This window comes from Daphnia pulex, chromosome 6 (assembly GCF_021134715.1).
Source record: "Daphnia pulex isolate KAP4 chromosome 6, ASM2113471v1".
Lineage (NCBI taxonomy): Eukaryota > Metazoa > Arthropoda > Branchiopoda > Diplostraca > Daphniidae > Daphnia > Daphnia pulex.
The window spans coordinates 5,108,695-5,126,488 of NC_060022.1; the positions used below are offsets into that span (position 1 = coordinate 5,108,695).

Here is a 17,794-nt window from a genome sequence, read left to right on the forward strand (position 1 = left end):
CACGACAGAGGACATTCACGCATGGCCTCCGGCGGTAAATTTGTAGGGTAGAGCCATCCCACACGGCCTCCGGCGGTGAATTTGTAGGGTAGAGCGGCCTAGCCTCCGGCGGTAACCTTGTAGGATAGAGGTGGTGACGTATTGCCTCCGGCGGTAAGCTGGACGACCAATCACAGCGCGCGCTCACACGGACTTACAAACAGACAGATACACAAACAAACTCCGCCCCCTTTTTCCCCTTTCCGTTTTATAGACAAGAGATTTCAATCACCCCAAAGATGTATTTAAAAAAAATCAACTTGAATCAAACATTAATAGGTAAATTGAATTTTTAGCTATACATGTATAATTATCGGCCTATGCTAGTAGGCAACCGGAACCGGGAATAATCGCCTCAAGGAAATCCTAAAAAGTCTGACGACATTTGCTAAGAGTCTAACGAAATACACATACAAGCCTATACGTACTTGTACACTCACACAGAGGTAAATTCAAGGTCACTGCACCAACCAGAAGGAACACCGACGACGAAGAAAATGATTATTAGCTATTATGGCCTTTTTGTGTGTGTGTGCGCGCCGGGACTCACGGAAAGAGAAAAAGAAAATAGCGCGCGTGAACCGCAACATGTACATATAAAAGTTAACTATCTCCGCGCAGCAGCAGAAGAGCCATGTTCCGCTATAACCGAGTCAAACCATTTCGGTCGGTTTCTTCTTCTTCTTTTTCCAGCACTTTCCTCGTTTTCACGCGGAACCCGCCACCAGCAGCAGCAGCAGACGGTGAACAGCAGCAGCAGCAGTCGAGGAAAAACCCGATGAAGAGTGTAAGTTGAATAACGGTGTGAACAACAAAAAAAAAGAAAAGAAAGTCACGCAGTTCTCTTACTCCCGCGTCCACCATTTTTTATTTTGTTTCAGGTGACGTGACCGACCGTCGTCGTGTCATCATCGGCACCACAAACCGCGCAACCCATTCTCCCTGCTGACTGCTGCTGCTATACAGCGAAGGTGATTCATTTCGGTTTTTCTCTTGCGGTTAGTATATCAAAGTTGATTACATCTTTTTCTATTATTATTATTTCAGTCTGCTATCAATTAAAAAAAGTATATTGGATATCTTTTTTTTGTCTGGCCGGAAGGCGAGAGTCAATCACTGCGTGACTTGTGCGTTCGGCACCGGTTCATTCCACTTTTTCTTCTTGTTATATTTCCTTTTGGGTAATTATATAGTCGACATTATGTTGTGTGGACTGGCCGGAGCTGGATCTTGGTTTTTTTTAGGCCTATATTGCGTCCAGCATTATTTCAGCTGCGGCCTACCACCGCCCATTATATTATTACATTCGATTCACATGTGTGTTGTTGTCCGTTTCCAGTTGTTTCCTGAATGGTTATAACCAAGGGGGGACAATGTCTACGACCTTATTATTACGACATCACTTTCTAACCTCAATTATAACTGAACAATGCTATATCTCTTTTTACTTTTAGATCTAGTATATTACAGCCTATACCAGCTGTATATATATATAATTTGGTGTGTGTATACTAGATATCCAGACGGCTAATACAGTTATGATAATTCGTCATGTGTGTGTGTTCTGTGTGGGTTTCTTCTGATCTATTAATTTTTCAAGGTTTATGGTTCCACGATCCAAAAAACTCTCCCTCTCTTCTGTGTGCTGTGTGTCTATAATTTCATTTCATTGTCAAGGGGTTGTGCTAGATGTACATAGAGAAGGGGGGTGGATTGTGTCCGGCGGATATCTTGTCATTTAATTTCAATTCAACAAAAAAAAAGAAATGACAAAACGAACGGTTGTTTTTTTTCTTTCTGTCGGGATAGAAGACGGGAGTCACGCAGCAGCTGACGACAACCCAACGAATAATAGGGAAATATACTCGTTTTTGATATCGGTTGCGGTAAAGTGGAAGTATCAGAATCGAAAATAGTTGTTCTTCCCACACAGACACAACAGACGATCTTATACATTAAAATGAAATGAAATTCACTTGAAAGGTAGTTTGGTACACAGCACAAGGCGCTGTTGTGTTTCCGGTTCATTTAACTCTTGGCTCGCGCGCGTTCCAACCGAAAATGTCGAATATTTTCCCGTTGCTTTTTCTTCTTCTTCGTGTAATCGTCTACCGCAAAAAAAAACAAGCCATCCAGTTCTTCTTCTTCTTCTTCTTCTTCTTCTTGTTTAGACCGATGGGAAATCACGGCACTAAGAATGAGGAAGTGGCCCAGCAGTCTACACGTTAGTCGAATAGTTATTCGCCTATTGTATTAGTGTCTTCTGGGCGACCAAAAAAAGAAAAGAAGCCAATAATAACAGCAGCTGATGGATATGTTGCCCAGCTCCCCAAATGACTGTCTATGTGTTTCTGGACTTTTCTTATAGTACGGTCCGTCAAACACCTGTATATACTGCGTGTAGTATAGCTATAGCTATGCCCGGCTGTTGTGTATACATTTCTCTCTCCCTCTGCTTGAACAAGTTATGATTATGAATGTGTGACAGCAGCATGGGGCAGTTGGAGCAAGAGAGCGACGTACGGAAATAACCTCAAACAGCACAGCAGCAGCAGCGGCGACTCATCATTGGACATCACAACAATTTTCAGACGCACGACCATCTGTCGCTGACGTCTGCGCTGCTATCAGATAAAAAAGAAAAAAAATCTCTTCAGGAAAAAAAAACAATCATCTCCAGTCGAGATTATTATTATATTCTCCTTGGGCGCTACACACACATACATTCGCCATATGGTCGTCAACAATAACTTTTGATTTTATTCCAAGTTCAAGTTCAACCTCCCCCCTCCTAAATCAAAAATTGTTCTTTTAAAATTGTCCATCATAAAATAATTTTGATAATTTTCTACAGTCGGTTTTGATAAATCCTTGAAGAAAAATGGAAAGTCTATTTTGTCGCAAAGGCCGACCGATAATCACTTTGCGGTATTATATGCAACGCCATTGAAATTATCTTTTCTTTTTTGTTGTGTAAAAGGTCCCGGAATTCCCCACTAAACCGCACGACGAAAAAGAAAAATTGCGTTCAAAACATTTCGAATGGAAAATGGGAGTAGTAATTTTGCACTTCCTACTTTGGTCTCAACGATGCCAAGGTCAGCAGACCCATACAAAGAGGTAGACTCTGTGTGTGTGTGCGCGTGTATTATGTATATACACACGCTCTCGATCATCATCATTATAGACGCTGATACATGTAGAGTAGAGATACACACCCAGCCGAAAAGGCAGTTCAACTAGCTACAATAAGAAAAATGAAAGATGATGGCGAAAAATCCTTTTTGCCGCCGTGAGTCGGCGTGAAATGATACACATAAAAAGAGATTACTGTACAGCCTTGAGCTGCAATGGTTGGGGTATAGTATAGTATACACTAATAACAGCAACAAACCGGCTGGACGAGAAAGAAAGAAAAATGTCGACAAAAAGATAAATGGTTCGGTCATCGTGATTCATTTGCAGATGCTGCTGCTGCTGCTGCCAGAGAGAGAGGGGAATTGTATAGTTAGTTTGTCTGCGGCGGTTATTTCGACTGGGAAAAAAAGAAGAAAAAAGCCTTTGTTATAGAATCATTTCTTTTTTTTTTGCAAACACGATTGGCTGAGCAGCACGAAGGCCATCGTGATGTTCGCCTTGAATTTTCCCGTGGCCGTCCAAACAACTTTTTTTTCTTTTATTTTTCCAAACAAAAGAAAAAAAAAACGAAAATTTTTGTCGAAAAAGTGGTGGAACTCGTCTCGGCGTGAACAAATGAATCTCGTTTCATTTTTTAACTTTTTTTAATTAAAAAAAGAATAATAATATCGAAAAGTGTTGATGAATTCATCAGCAACACGACACATTTTGATTGCTGTTGCTGCTTATTACAACAGCGAAAAATAATTATATTATAAGACAAATGGAATTACAATCAAACTGGGAAATATGATGACGATAATTGCTGCTGCGCTGCGTGAGAAGAGGCTCTAATCACTTATGAGAAAAAAGCACAAGGAAAATGATTTCACAGTGTCTCACTGCTGGAGATGATGATGATGGCGTCGACTTGTTTCACACAAAACAAAAGTATTGCCAACCCGAAAATGTCGTGACCGAGATGAAGTTCAAAGTTCATTCCCGCGGTACGCACCCCAGCGTATAGCTAAGAAGTTGTGATGCTATAACCAACAATTGCTATAATATATATACAAGGGGGTCCCTCGTTGCGGTTTTCCATTCTCCCTTTTTTTTCGTTTTTCCCGAAACGGTTCTTCTTCTTCTTCTTCTAGAAACTCGAAAAAGGAAAAACTGTAAAGGTCGACTCGACTCGGTGCGATGACGATACAAAGAGAAAGTTTCCATTTTACCTTTTTTTCATGCCTCCGCATTTTCAGGGTCGCCCTTCAAAACACTCGAAGAATAGGAAAAGAAAAGAAAACATTTCCCAACTTTTGTGTAGTCTACCTGTCTAATACTTAACATTATTTTCCCCCCTCTATTTTTTTTTGTTTGGGGTGTATACAAGTCACTTTTACCTGTTGTTGCCTGGTTGTAGCGGCACCTGGCGTACGGTAAGTTGCTCTCCCCCCCCCTCCACAGTTTTTTGGTCGAATCAAAGAAACAAGTCGAGGAAACGGAAAGCAAAAGAAAAAAGTGTTTTAACCTTCACAAAATGTTCCAGTTCATCAAGAGTATGGCAACCAAAATAATAGAAAAAAGAGAATATAACCGAGTGAAACGAAAAGAGAAAAATGACGGCAAACAAAATAAAGACCCGTTCGCTCTCCGGAGCAACCAATGCTGGTGAATCAAAACAAAAGAGCGACGATAGCGAAATCAGTGGAACGTACTAGGAAGCCGTTCTCTTTTATTTTATAATTTATATATCTTCAGAGCTTACTACTACTTGATGATCAAGGCCGAGCCAATGTATTTTCATATTTAAACGCGCAGGAGCAGCTGATTAATCACGGCAGTTATTCGTATCGATGACGGGCAAGTTTCAAAATATGGGCGTGGATATACTACTACTACCTATGAAGTGCATTTCCCATCAATACAGTTAATACAAAAAACAATTGCCTTAAAAAGCGATAAGGGAAATGTTACAAGTTTCAGATGTGTGGGGGGACCCATTCCAATCGATTTCTTGTTTTATATTTTTAAAAACAGTCAAATATGTAAACCTGTTTTGCACACGGTGGATTAGCGTGCCGAGATAAAAACAGAGATCCTTCGACTGGCCATAAAAACAGGACCCATAGTTGTTGTAGCGAGTTTTTTTCCGTCAGCTCTCAGCAGCAACGGGGTCAAGAGAGTTTATTTAGACGTTTAGTCATCAGCAAACTTCCTGGTCGTCCAGTTATTATATATGCTTTTATTTCTCTTCACTCTAGCTATCCCTTTTGTAATTGAAACTGGATTGAATGTTGATTTGTTTTCAAGGATTTCAAGTGTGTGTATACTACTGTATAGGTAGATTATATTTGATCGTGATTGGCGCACTGCATTGAATATCGAGTGAGTAACACAAGAACTGGGTTGCATTTGTTGGCGGTGTGTCACGAATGCAAAAGAACCTTTTTTTGATTGAATAATTTCAATCTATTCAATTCTCTCTCTTTTTTGGCGAAGAAAGACGCCAATGTCAGATGGACTGATATGTAACAAGCGCGCAGCATAGAAACGAATAACATTAACCAACATTGGTTGATTGCGCGCTATTTTACGGTAACTATATAGCAAAAATGTCAATTCCGTATGCACACAACAGATTGCCGTTGTTCTTTTTGACTATGGCAATTCTCCGAACCGGTTTTGATAGTATATACCTTTTGATTTAGTTGGAAACGAACATTTCTGGAATCAGTGTGCAGAAAAACTGCTGCGCGCTGTGAGCAAAAGGTGAATTATCATTGCTAATATAAGGAAACCAAGAGAGGGCCCCTATCTATTTTCAAAAATCTCTATGTGTTCCAATGTGCAAGGACGTTGGGCAAACAAAAAACTAGCAATAGACCCGGACATAGTATATATAATATAATTTACAACATGCGATTACCAGTGAACTATCACACCCAGCCAAAAGCCTATACTTGGAAATGTATATAAGACGGATTGCGTCTTATTCATGAATATAACTTAGTGCCCGCAAGACACAAGCCAAATTGTGTAAATCAGTTTCAAATTATTAACTACTCGGATAGAAACAAAAATTCCAATGTCATCTCAAAAAAGATGGAAACTTTCACCGAGGCCTAGTTAAGACCCCAAAAAATATAGGCCGACCATCATAGACCCTGTAAAAAAAAAACGAAATAACGTAACCAGCGACCTCAATTCCGGATTCTAACCCAAGTGAAAATATACACTCTTCTTTTACCCTCATTTTTTCCCAGTTGCCGCTAGGGTAGAAAAAAGGACGATAGGCCTAGTAGTAGACGCCGAGGTTACGAGCTGAAAAAAAGAAAGTTGAAGGGGACCGAAAGAAAGTGGGAGAAAAAAACGAAAATGAACCGTAGTATAGTAACTGTATAGACCTCTATAGTTATTATTATAGGTTCTACTATGCATCTTCCCTTTTTTTTCGGTTGTATAACCTAGTAGGAAAAAATATATATTTTTTAAAAAAAGGAAAAAAAAAAGAAGAAGTTGACCGTTATTATGTGCATGTCATTTCGGGGAGGATGACCCAGACCTAGAACGAGTTCTTCTTTTTACCTGCTATGTGTGTGTGTATCATTACAGCTTTCTTTTTTTTTGAATAACAGAAAATATTGTTTTATTTTTTAGTTGGTTTAAATCCCCCGCCGAAATAATAAGAAAATGGCGATTTGCCAATTTTGCCGATTTGTGTCGATATTCTGTAGGCCATCGGGTCACGCATCGAAAGTCAATTTAGCGAATAAATTGCGAAATTTGTTTATGATCGATTAATCGAACCTTGACACCGATATTGCACTGTCCTGCTGGTGTCATCGTCTGCTCACGAAATAAAAACAACGGTGGACTGGATTTTTACACAAGAAGAAGATTATCCAACTAAAATAAAGCGCCGTTTTATTTTATTTTTTCCAGTTTCCTGGACTTTCAATTGACGACAACCAGAAAAATTCCGACGAGAGAGTTAAAAAAGAAAAAGAACTTATAGCGGCCGAGTCCGTGCATCGACTTCTTCTATGAGATTCCATTGCCACAGTCGTGGAAGGAGAACCAATGGCAAGACTCGACTTTGAAAAAAAAATAAAATAAAAACGGGTGGTGGGTGGTTGGGTTGGGATGGGAGTGAGACCACTTTCGCCCAACGGGCTGGCAGGCAGCTCCTTCACGGTCAAAAATCCCACCCACCGCCCGGAGAGGAGCTCACGCACACACACAGGCCCCCATCTTTTCTTTTTCTTTGTGTTATCGGCCACCACCTGTGTGTCTTGTATTCAAGTTTTTCTTCTTCTTCTTCTTCCCTGCACTTTTTCACCATCTTCTTCTTTTTCTTCCATTCGCCCGGAAGAGAAAAAAACTGAAAGGGCGACGATCGTGACACACAACGTCAAAATTGATTCAAACATTTTTGTTTCTTTTTTGGCTCATTTCGTGTCTAGGCCATTTTGATAAACACAAAAATGCGTCAGGAGCTCCTGATTTATTAGGCGACCTTGTGTCGTTCACCCGACAGAGATTAGGAGAACTGCGGGATCTGACGCGCTCGGGATCGTTTTTTCTAGATTTTTTTGAGACTCGGCCAAAAAATTCTGAAATTATTATTTATTTTAGCAAACTGCTGAAATTCCAAGGTTTTTCTTTTCTGAATAGAAACGACTTGACTTGATTCTTTAGGCCTTGAAGGAGCCCAAACGTTTTGTGTGAATTTCTCTCTCTGGTTTTCGTCTGCAGAAACAAAATGGAGACCCTGAAAAAGATGGTTTCGTCTGCTGCAAGAGAGTAGAAGAAAACGCATCATCATCTCTTCTTTTGACTTGAAGAAACTATCCGCTAGGTTTCTTCACGTTCGTTCGTCTCTCTCGTTGATTGTTGAGGTTCCCCGAGTATGGAACCCCTTGAGGCTACGGGTGGTGGTGGGTTGATAAGCAACGGCACTTTTTGTTCTTTTTTCTTCCCTTCGAGCGGGTGGTGGGTGGGTGGGTGAGAAGCCCGGCCTGCCTAGTGCTAGCTCAGCGTGGTCGACAGGGTAAAAGGTAGGTAGTGTCTAGCCGGTGGGTGATTCAAGTCACTTGTCCTTCAGCTTTCGTCGGAGGTAGACCAAACCAACGACGACGCTCGTGTACCAAACAAATTAAACAACAGTTTTTTTTAACTATATCACATCAACACATATATCAATCGGGTTTTCAGTTAACAGTGTTTTGTGAGTGCGATATATCGAAAAGTGAATCATCGACTATTATTTGGGTAGCGTGACCGCGTGCACACACATCAAAGATGGCGCGCCACCAGTGATTTCAACGTCCGAACTTTGTTGTTCCGACCCACCACAATATGTCAGATCGAGATATTGAATTTGGTCGTGTGATTGAACGGAATCTATCGAAACATTCAATTCATTTCAGCTAGTTAAACGCCGAAATTCTCCCCTTTTTATTTTGAGCGAGAGAGAGAGAAAGAGCGAAAAACAAAAGAAGAACTAGAAGCGCGTTCGTTCGTTCACCAGAGACCTTGAAAAAAGAGACGAATAGAAGGAGAGAAGGAGATAAGAAATATTTGGGGGCAAGTAGCGTGAAAAGAAGAAGAAGAAGAAAATGCCGAAGATTTTCGTGCTGAGGAATCGCTTGCAGGAGCAACAGGCCCGCCTGTTGGAGACGCAGAAAGGCCAACACATCAAGATCCGCACGGACGAATTGTCCACCGATGCTCATCTCAATCAACAGCATCGCCAACAACAACAACAACAAAATCATGGCGGTTCTGAGATGCAGGACGAGCCCGTGGCGTTGATTGTCGACAGAAAATCGGATATCACCGCCGCAGTGGCCGCCATTTCCCTCACAGCAACTACTTCCGCCAAGGATAATCACCAACAACAACAACCAGCACCACCTTGTCAACAACAACCAGGTAAAAAAAAACTAAAAATTGAATATCCTCATTCGCTTATCGATTTACCCCGCATTCGGCTGCTGATGGTGCACTCTGGCGGCACGACCCGCATGACTATCTATTCTTCCCTTTTGTTTGAAAAATTTCCATTTTTTCGTGTTAAGCCTTCCTTCCTTGTGATTCTTCTAAAAATAGTTTCTTTTTAAAAAGAAAGATGTGGCCAATGTGTCCAGCAGCTGTCTCTCACCCCAATTAAGGGTGGGGCGGTCAAAAATAGGGTCGTCGGAAGGTTTCCGAGAGGTCATCTTCTTTGTATGACCTGCTGTGACCCTACCAGCAATTGAATTCGCACACATGCTGACCTTAAATGACCTCTGCCAATCTCTGCTCACACAAATAAAAGAAAAAGGGAACTTTTTTGTTGTTCGTCGTCTAAGGGCATTCAGCTCATGTCCTTGGGACCCAAGACACACAAGGCCCAACTCCTTTTAAATGGTCTACTTTGCACAATATATACCGAGATTTCCCCCCTTGTTTAGTTTGGCCGTTGTGTCTTTGCCAACCAAAGTAAAAAAAACCTTCAGTTCTACCCAACTTCCTTCCACCTTGAAAGATAACGAATTTGTAGTTTTTCGGTGGTTTAACGTCGCGTTTGGCTTTGAGAAAATGTGTTGTGCTTACCAGATGTCACCTTTCATTTTTCTTTCCTATCGAATCCCCTACCCATTTTATGACCTTTTGAACTGATGCCGGATGTCTAATTTAATTGATTAAGAAAAAGTTAATTTCTCGACTGCCAAGGTCGTCGTTTCTCCACAAACACCAGTTACCTTTTTTAATTAGACAACTGGTGGACTTGGCAGATGTTTTTCGTGAGATTTGTCAATCGTCCAGTCGGACCAGTTTTTCTTCTCGCAATGGATCTTCTCCCGAATTCGTCTGGAAAACAAAAAACTTTGGGTCACAAGCGACGAAACCGCTATCTTTTTCCCTTACCAAGATTTCTGGTTATGTACACAGTGTGTTGGTTCGTTCGTCTCTCTCCACAGCTGTTGGTGTATCGTAATAGCCGGCGGGAGTGAAAGAAAGAACTCACAGGGAAAATTAAAATATGAAAGAATGCGTAGTCAGTTCGATCCATCACGAATCATATTTAAATTTCGTTTTTTTCTTCTTCCCCTGCCCGCAGTACATTTCCCGCATTCTAGTCGTGACCCAAACGAACAAATATAATAAATTCCGGTTAGGAGGGGGAGAGGGGGAAGAAAAAAGGTCCAAACTTTCATCGTCACGGCCGCAGCAGCAGCAGCCGAGGAAACCAAAATCTAAAGCGCCGCTTTTCTACCTTAGACGCAATCTGTGTCAAGGGTATACCTGTACACACACACACGGCAGGGAAAAATAAAAAAGGTGGTGGTGGCTGTCATAAGAGGAAGAAACGGACGGGAAGTTGTATACTACGTTCACGCGACTTGGTCATTCTTTCCTCATCTCGTATTTCACAATTTTTCTCAATGTCTCTGTAAGGAATTACGTTATTGATCAACAACGGGACACGAAAAAATGTTGAACTACAAAATGACGCAATTCCAATATTTTATTTTATTCGGATTTCCCCCCTTGAAATGACTGGCTAATTGTGTCACAGGGTAATCCCAATTTGAAAGAGAATATTCTATTTCATTTTAAATGGTGCGTGTATATACACCTGAGCTGCGTGTATATATAAAAATACGAGAAGTTGAGCTGAGAGACTGCTATACGGCAGAGGCGGCGCTCAGGGGAAGGCGAAAGTCAATGACCAGCGGTGAACTTTCCTGCTGCAGGGGGAATGAGAGAAAGAAAAAAAGAAAGAAAATACTACACACAAACACACCGGTCTTGTGGTAAATTAAAAAGCCCGTCCAATCTGGTTTGAGTTCGCCAACCAAACGTTGGTCAATCGATAACCAACATCATCTTTAATTTATTATTGTACACACTTTTAGTTTTTTCACCCCTCTTTTGATCCATTGTTTTGAGTCACTTTCATCCCCCCCTAAGAGAGTGGAGGGGCAAAAAGGTCATTGGTTGACTTATTCCGAGTATGAGATCATTAGCCTCTTTTTTTTACCTTTGATTCCTTGGAGAGATTCGTGGGAGACTCTTATGCTACATCAATTGGTACCTGAATTGATTGGCTTTGGGGAAATGTCTGGTCCTGATCTTGTTTTTTCTTTCCCTTTTCGATGATCCTGTAAGACGACAATCGCACGACATTCGTCGTCTCACTAACAAGTTTAAACTCGTCGAATAACGGTTCTTCTTTCTTATAAACAAAAACAGGACCAGACACACCAAAAAACAAATCAAAAGATTGAAAGTTTATTAGGAAAAAAAACCCTAAAGCATTTTCACGGTTAAATTCAAACAAAATTATCATTTCGAAATAAAGTTTAAAACATCTTCTCTTCTTGTAAGCCTATTCGTAACATCTGTGGTAATCACCTGCGGGAAAAAAAAATAAAAAAGTTAAAAAAAATGATCGACCATATGACGTGCTGCATCTGTGGTGTGTGACTTGAGGGGGGGGGAGTTTTGTGTGTGTGTGTGTCCTGGAGTCCATTCGGTGCCATCGAACCCAGCACTCTTCGTGAATTTTCTTTTACTTTTTTTTTTTCTCTTCTGGTTCCCGAAGAAGCCCCTTCCAGCTGATAAATGAGAGTTCTCTTTCGCGCTAGGGCGGTTCGTTCCGCCGAGCTTCTTCCGCTAGATTCACGATCGTCGGGAGTTTTTCTTCTTTTTTCTTTTTCGTGGGAAGAAAACAAGTGCCAACAAGTATTAAAAAAAAAGAAAAAATATTTTTACTGCACAATGCGTAGTAGGTAGGGAGTCTTAAGCTTTTAGCAACGGGAAATAGCGGGAGCCCTTTATAAATACATAGCGACAACTCCGCTTCTTCTTTTCTTCTCCTTTTCTTCTTCTCTTCCATTTTTTATTTTTTTTTGAACGAACGAACGAACGATACAACGTCATCGTGCATGGCTAGTCGACCGGAACCGTGACAGGGCGATTACCTCGACTTCGATCATCAACGTAGCTAGAGAATTTTTTTTCTTTTTGTTTTCATTTTTATTTCTGATTGAATGCCAACAGAGAGAGAGACACACCAAAAGCTCGAGTTCACGATAGCATGACAAGTGTGTGTGTGTGTGTATAAGAATGTGTCGCGTGTGTCAAAAAAGAAAAGACGAGAAAAACCACAGCGAAACAATAGGGCGGTGTGGAAAAAAAGGTTTTTCAAGGTTTCCAACGCAAAATACGTCGTCGTCGTCGTTGCGACAAGAAATGATGCAACTTCCTCTTCCTGGAATGCACAGTCACTCCAGGGAAGAAGAAATTTTGTATAGAAATATATCCCTTTTTTTTCGAAATACTCCCCCGTATACTTATTATTTCCCGGTATAGTTTTCAATTTTCATGTGAAAAACCAAAAAATTGGGCCCCTAAAAAAAATCCATTTTTCCACTCGGACGGATTTCCGATCATCCGATTATCTAAACTTATCTATTATTATGTCTATCCAGCATGAGAAATTTTTTCCTTTTTTAAAATTGTCCATTTGAAAATTCGAAATATTAACGGTAGTTATTTCTTTCTTCTCTTTCCAGTAGAAAAGAAACGAGAAACGGTAGAAGTGGAAGAAGAAGAAGAAGAAGAAGAGTCCAGCACTGAAAATGAAAAGGAAGAACCGCAGCCGCAGTCTGGATCCGGACGGAGGTACTTGCCCTTTTTCGCTCATCTGCAAAAGGAGCAGCAGCAGCAGCAGCCGGAGGTGTCGGTGGCCGTGGTTAGTGAAGATGAACAGCAACCGACCACACCCGGACCGTTGCGCTACGTTTCAGTTATCCAGAGGACGCCACTCTTCCGCCCGCGTGAACCCGAAGCCGAAAAGAAACGGGAACTTGTTCAACCGTCGCCCAAACCCAAGAAGGAACCTCTGCCGGAAGCTGACAAAGGAGTATTGAATCGTGAAAACGAAGAAGAAGAAGATAAAGAAGAAGATGATGACGATGATGCCGTGGCAGAGGCGGCCATGCCCGTCCAGGAGGCGCCTATCGATTATCACGTCCCGAGAGCCAAGTCACCCGACAACGTGGACGAGCCGGAAAGGCCCCGAGGTGAAGTGAGAGAGACGACTGCATCCGCCCGACGCCGAGCTCGTGAAGCGGCTGATAATGGCGCCATTGACATGCGTTGCGTCCGGCCCCGTCTGTCAGCGTCGCCCAGGCGTCGCGGAGGGAACCACCACCACGACAGTAAACCCATGGATGGAGATAACGGTTGCGGCGGAGGTGGAGGAGGCGGTGGTAATGGCGGCGGAGGCAACAATTCCGGAAGCGGAGGAGGCGGTGGATACAGCGACAGCGGCAACAGATCGTATCAGATGGGTGGCGGAGGAGGCGGAATGTCCGGATTCAGCGGCGGAAGCGACTCGGGTAACGGCGGTGGCAACGACAACCACCTGCCCTATGGTGATGGATCGCTGCCGCTGGACGGTTGCGGCAATGAATTCGACTACACGCGACTGGAACAGTTGGGACCGCTTCCGTCCCTCAACGACGTCCTTCCATCCATGCGATCCTTCCATCCGAGTCTCTACGCGCGATTACAGGAGCCGCCCCGTTACGCCAATCCGCCCGATTTAGACCGGCCGCCTGGTGTTGGAGGTGGTGGCGGCCCTGGGGGTGGACCCGGAAGTAACAGCGACCTTGAAGCCACCTTGACGTCGTTGACGTCGCTAACCAACCTCAACCCGTTCAACGGAAATCTGAACCTCTACGGAAACTATTCGCAGAATGCCTACAATTTCAACAATTCCGGACACGGAGGACCCGTCACCGCCGCCCACACACCCAATTCCGGCGGCGGACCCAGCCCTTGCGGAGGCACCCAGGCCGATCTCTTTGAATTGGCCAACGATCCGGACATGTGCGCCGATGACCAAAACTCGTTCTGTCCGGATGTCGACCAGATCACCGGATTGCAGTTGAGTTTCCCCGTCGAGTCGGGAGTTCACGCCATGCCCGAACAGCACCACATTGCTGCATCGCAACAACAACAACAACAACAACAAGACAGACTGTACCACCACCAACAACAGCAACAACAACAACACGATCAACAACACACCCGAGTCTACACGACATCACCTGGTGGTTATTCTACCGTTTCTCAGACTCATCGTCGCGGTGGATCCCCGACGGAATCGGATGGCCTTAGCGGCCTGATCAACTTCAGCCCATCGGCCCTGTTGACGCCGCTGTCCATCGATCAGTCGCCTCTGATGGACGTCCAGTTTGGCTCCTCTCAAATGTCGCCGTGCTCCATCAATTCCTCCTCATCGCCGGTTCCTCATTGCGAGTCTTCCGGCGGATTACTCAACCGCAGCCTTCACGCCCACACGCCGGCCCCTCAACACCAGCAGCAACAACAGAACAACAACAACAATAATTCCGTCATGTCTGTCGACCAATCGGACAACGAGTCTGTTTCCAACCTGCAAGTCCGCGTTTCCGTCCTCCAGCAGCGGGTAAGAATCAAACAAAAGTGATTTGATTTAATTCGATTTTTAAATTTTGATTTATTGTATCACAGGACATTTCTATGCAACTGGGCTTGCCCAATGACGCCCCACTGGAATTCGTCAACGGCGGACATGGAATTAAAAATCCATTGGTGCACGACAACGACGGCAAGGATTCGACCCGCGATGGATTCGAATCGGATTCGTCGTCCAGGACTCAGATCCACATGAAATCGTCCAAGAGGGGCAACAACAGCGGAGGCGGAAGAGACGGGGCCATTTCGGCCTGTTCGTCGTCGACGGCGGCTGACGGTATGAACACGGGAGCCGATCCTGACGATCCCAACAAATTCACCTGCCGCCTCTGCTCCAAGAGTTTCACCCTGCAGCGACTGTTGAATCGGCACATGAAATGCCATTCGGACGTCAAGCGCTACCTGTGCACCTTCTGCGGGAAGGGTTTCAATGACACGTTCGATTTGAAACGACACACCCGAACGCATACAGGTAAAAAATCATCATTTTATTTACAAAATTTAATTTCGTTTCTAAATGTTGATTCCTTTTTCGCGATAGGTGTTCGACCCTACAAATGTGCCCTGTGCGAGAAATCGTTTACGCAAAGGTGCTCGCTCGAGTCTCATTGTCTCAAGGTGCATGGTGTTGCCCATCAGTACCAATACAAAGAACGGAGAGCAAAGGTATAATTTTTAAAAATTGTTTGTTTTTCTTGTAGCAGTTAATTATAATGTTCAACTTGCTGAAATTCAGGTATACGTTTGTGAGGAGTGCGGCCACACGACTAACGAGCCTGAGGTGCACTACGTCCACCTGAAAGAGCTCCACCCCTACAGTCCGGCCTTGCTCAAGTTCTACGACAAGAGGCACTTCAAGTTCACCAACAACAACTTTACCAACATGCTGCTACAAGTTCGATCCTAAAACAACACCAACAAATCATTCATAATCGTAATCAACGTACATATAATAACCCCCTTTCCTTTATTGTGTCTTTTACGCTCTTTCTACACGACACGACACTACATAAACACGGCGATTCAAAAAAACAATTATGAGCAAATCGGTATATAATAGTTTTTTGCTCGGGTAACATTTTTCTACTTTTTATTTGAACGGTGGCGGGAAACCAAAAGATTTTTGAAAAATCGAAAAAATTAGAAAAGGTATACATACATATATACTATTACTACTATACAACAGACGCACAAAACGTTTGTTCCTGTCTTTCTTGTAGACTGTTTTGATATGTCTGTCTGTGTGTGTGTGTGGGTGGGTTGTGTGTGTGTTTTGACTATTTGGATAAGGAGGGAAAGCACATAGGAAATATTTTACTCAAACACACACACGCACATTACCTTTTGTTTTTTTGGTTCTATGTATAGTTTTTCATTTGCGATAAAAAGCACCGGGCAGAAAGATAAAACAAAAAAAAAATCTTACCAGTTGAATATTTTCTGGGGGAAGCAGGTTAACTTAACAACGAAACACACCATCACAAACACACACAGACACACGATACACACACATTTAATGAGTAAAAAAGCTACATATTATATCTATGAAAAACAATATCTCTGGTTGGGACTTGCGCATCTTTTCAGCATTTTAAGACTGAGCAAGGGAAAAAAAGAACGACAAATCTTTCTAAAGGAATTCAGGGGGCTCATGGCTATTTTTCCTTATTTTTTTTCCAATTTAATTTGATGTTTGTAATCATCTCACACATATCTCCTGTCTCTCTTGTTTCTCTCCCTATATAGTGGCTGTCGAGCGATTTTCATGAAACATTTTTAATATTATGTATTTGCGGTGCGATTATTCAGTTTTATTTGTGTGGTCTTTCCCTATATCCCCCCCAATCCAAATCGATAAAATTAAAACAATTAATGATTGAAAAAAAGGTTAAAAGAAGAAAAAAAAAAACGAAAATTCGGCGAGCGATTTGTTTTTTGTGTGTGGTTTTCGGTTGTGGGGTTTCGTTCACCTGGCGGACGTTGGGTTTGTGACGATTCGGGAGTGTGCATCCATGTTGTGTCGTGTATGTGCTGCTGGGGTTTTTATATAGGGTCAGTGGAATATGATTCTACCGTTTTATGCAACCAAATAATTTATATATTTTTTCCTCCTTCCATACACCAACCATTTTTCCAGCAATCCCCCCCAATTGTAGTCTCTCCATCTTCTTCGTATTTTGATCCATACCGACACACACCCTACAAAAAACTATATCAACTGAAATTTTACTCTTTTAGATCTTCCCATCTCTTTTATTCAAATGATCGCTCTGATGATTTATCCTGCATTTTTTTTTGAAAAAAAAAAAGCTGTCACAATCATGTACGTCTCGTCATATTCTTTCGAATAATAAACACATATATCTGAGACATGAACGGCAGCTGTTGCTGCTTATTGCGTTCAAAACAAAATTTACTTTTATTCTTTGCGTACGACGACATGTGTTTCTCTCGTCGGCAAAATATTTACCAAATAATATAATCCCGTTAGTTGGGTGTTATTTCCTTAGAAGCGATTGAGAGGGAACGGCATTGAAGTGGCGACATTGCGAGGGGCTCATGTGTCGCTCGGCACATCGCGCTATCATGTGTTGCCATAAATGGACGGCCATCGGTGACTCATTTTGGCCGTTTTCCACATGTTGAACAAGTGATAGACGCAGATTTTTTTTGTTTTGTCCATGTTAGATGCGATAGTGTCCCAATATATGGAGCTAGTGTTGGCCTTTCGTGATTTATTACTCCTTCTTGAAGAGCTCAAGGGGCTTCCAAGGCCTTGCAAAATATTTGTAGCCAGCAGACTTTTGGCGACAATCATGAAAATGTTTTTTTTTTTAAAGCAATTTCATCCTCCCAAACAAATAAGTCATAACTTAATTTTGTTACTTATTTATTTAAATGCGATATAATCTTATTTTTGGCTTGGTTTTCTAGGTTTCACTGGAGTATGCTCGTTGCTCCACTCACCCGAACGATCAAGAAGAAATTTATGCATTCACGCGCACCGTTACATAATTATTATAAACTTTAATGATACGTTTATTAATTGTTTTATTTTTATTTTTTTGGTTTATTATTTTTATTTTGAATGAAAACTGGCATCTTTTCATTTTTTTTTCTG

At 42.2% G+C, this 17,794-nt stretch overlaps 1 protein-coding gene and 1 long non-coding RNA gene across 3 annotated transcripts; both read left to right on the forward strand.

The window, feature by feature from the left end:
- The first annotated feature begins 581 nt into the window (after positions 1–581).
- LOC124196052 lies at positions 582–1,591 on the forward strand. The gene is made up of 4 exons (XR_006875552.1): positions 582–826; positions 921–1,010; positions 1,087–1,220; positions 1,379–1,591. It is a non-coding gene; the product is annotated as an uncharacterized LOC124196052 (long non-coding RNA).
- Positions 1,592–8,220: 6,629 nt separating this feature from the next.
- Positions 8,221–17,043, forward strand: LOC124196053 (transcriptional regulator ovo-like). 2 transcript variants are annotated; one of them, XM_046590843.1, is made up of 5 exons: positions 8,221–9,090; positions 12,723–14,644; positions 14,710–15,145; positions 15,215–15,339; positions 15,410–17,043. In XM_046590843.1, the coding sequence occupies exons 1-5, from the start codon at positions 8,775–8,777 to the stop codon at positions 15,578–15,580; spliced, it is 2,970 nt and encodes a 989-aa protein (XP_046446799.1). In that variant the 5' UTR covers positions 8,221–8,774; the 3' UTR covers positions 15,581–17,043. The 2 variants fall into 2 exon arrangements, with proteins under 2 accessions (XP_046446799.1, XP_046446800.1); XM_046590844.1 differs by having other exon boundaries at positions 8,228–9,090; positions 12,726–14,644.
- Positions 17,044–17,794: the final 751 nt, after the last annotated feature.

Coding starts and splice junctions, on each gene's coding strand:
- LOC124196053 (XM_046590843.1), top strand. CDS start 8,775: ATGCCGAAGATTTTCGTGCTGAGGAATCGCTTGCAGGAGCAACAGGCC. Junction 14,645..14,709: donor TTTCCGTCCTCCAGCAGCGG/GTAAGAATCAAA, acceptor ATTGTATCACAG/GACATTTCTATGCAACTGGG. Junction 15,340..15,409: donor ACAAAGAACGGAGAGCAAAG/GTATAATTTTTA, acceptor GCTGAAATTCAG/GTATACGTTTGTGAGGAGTG.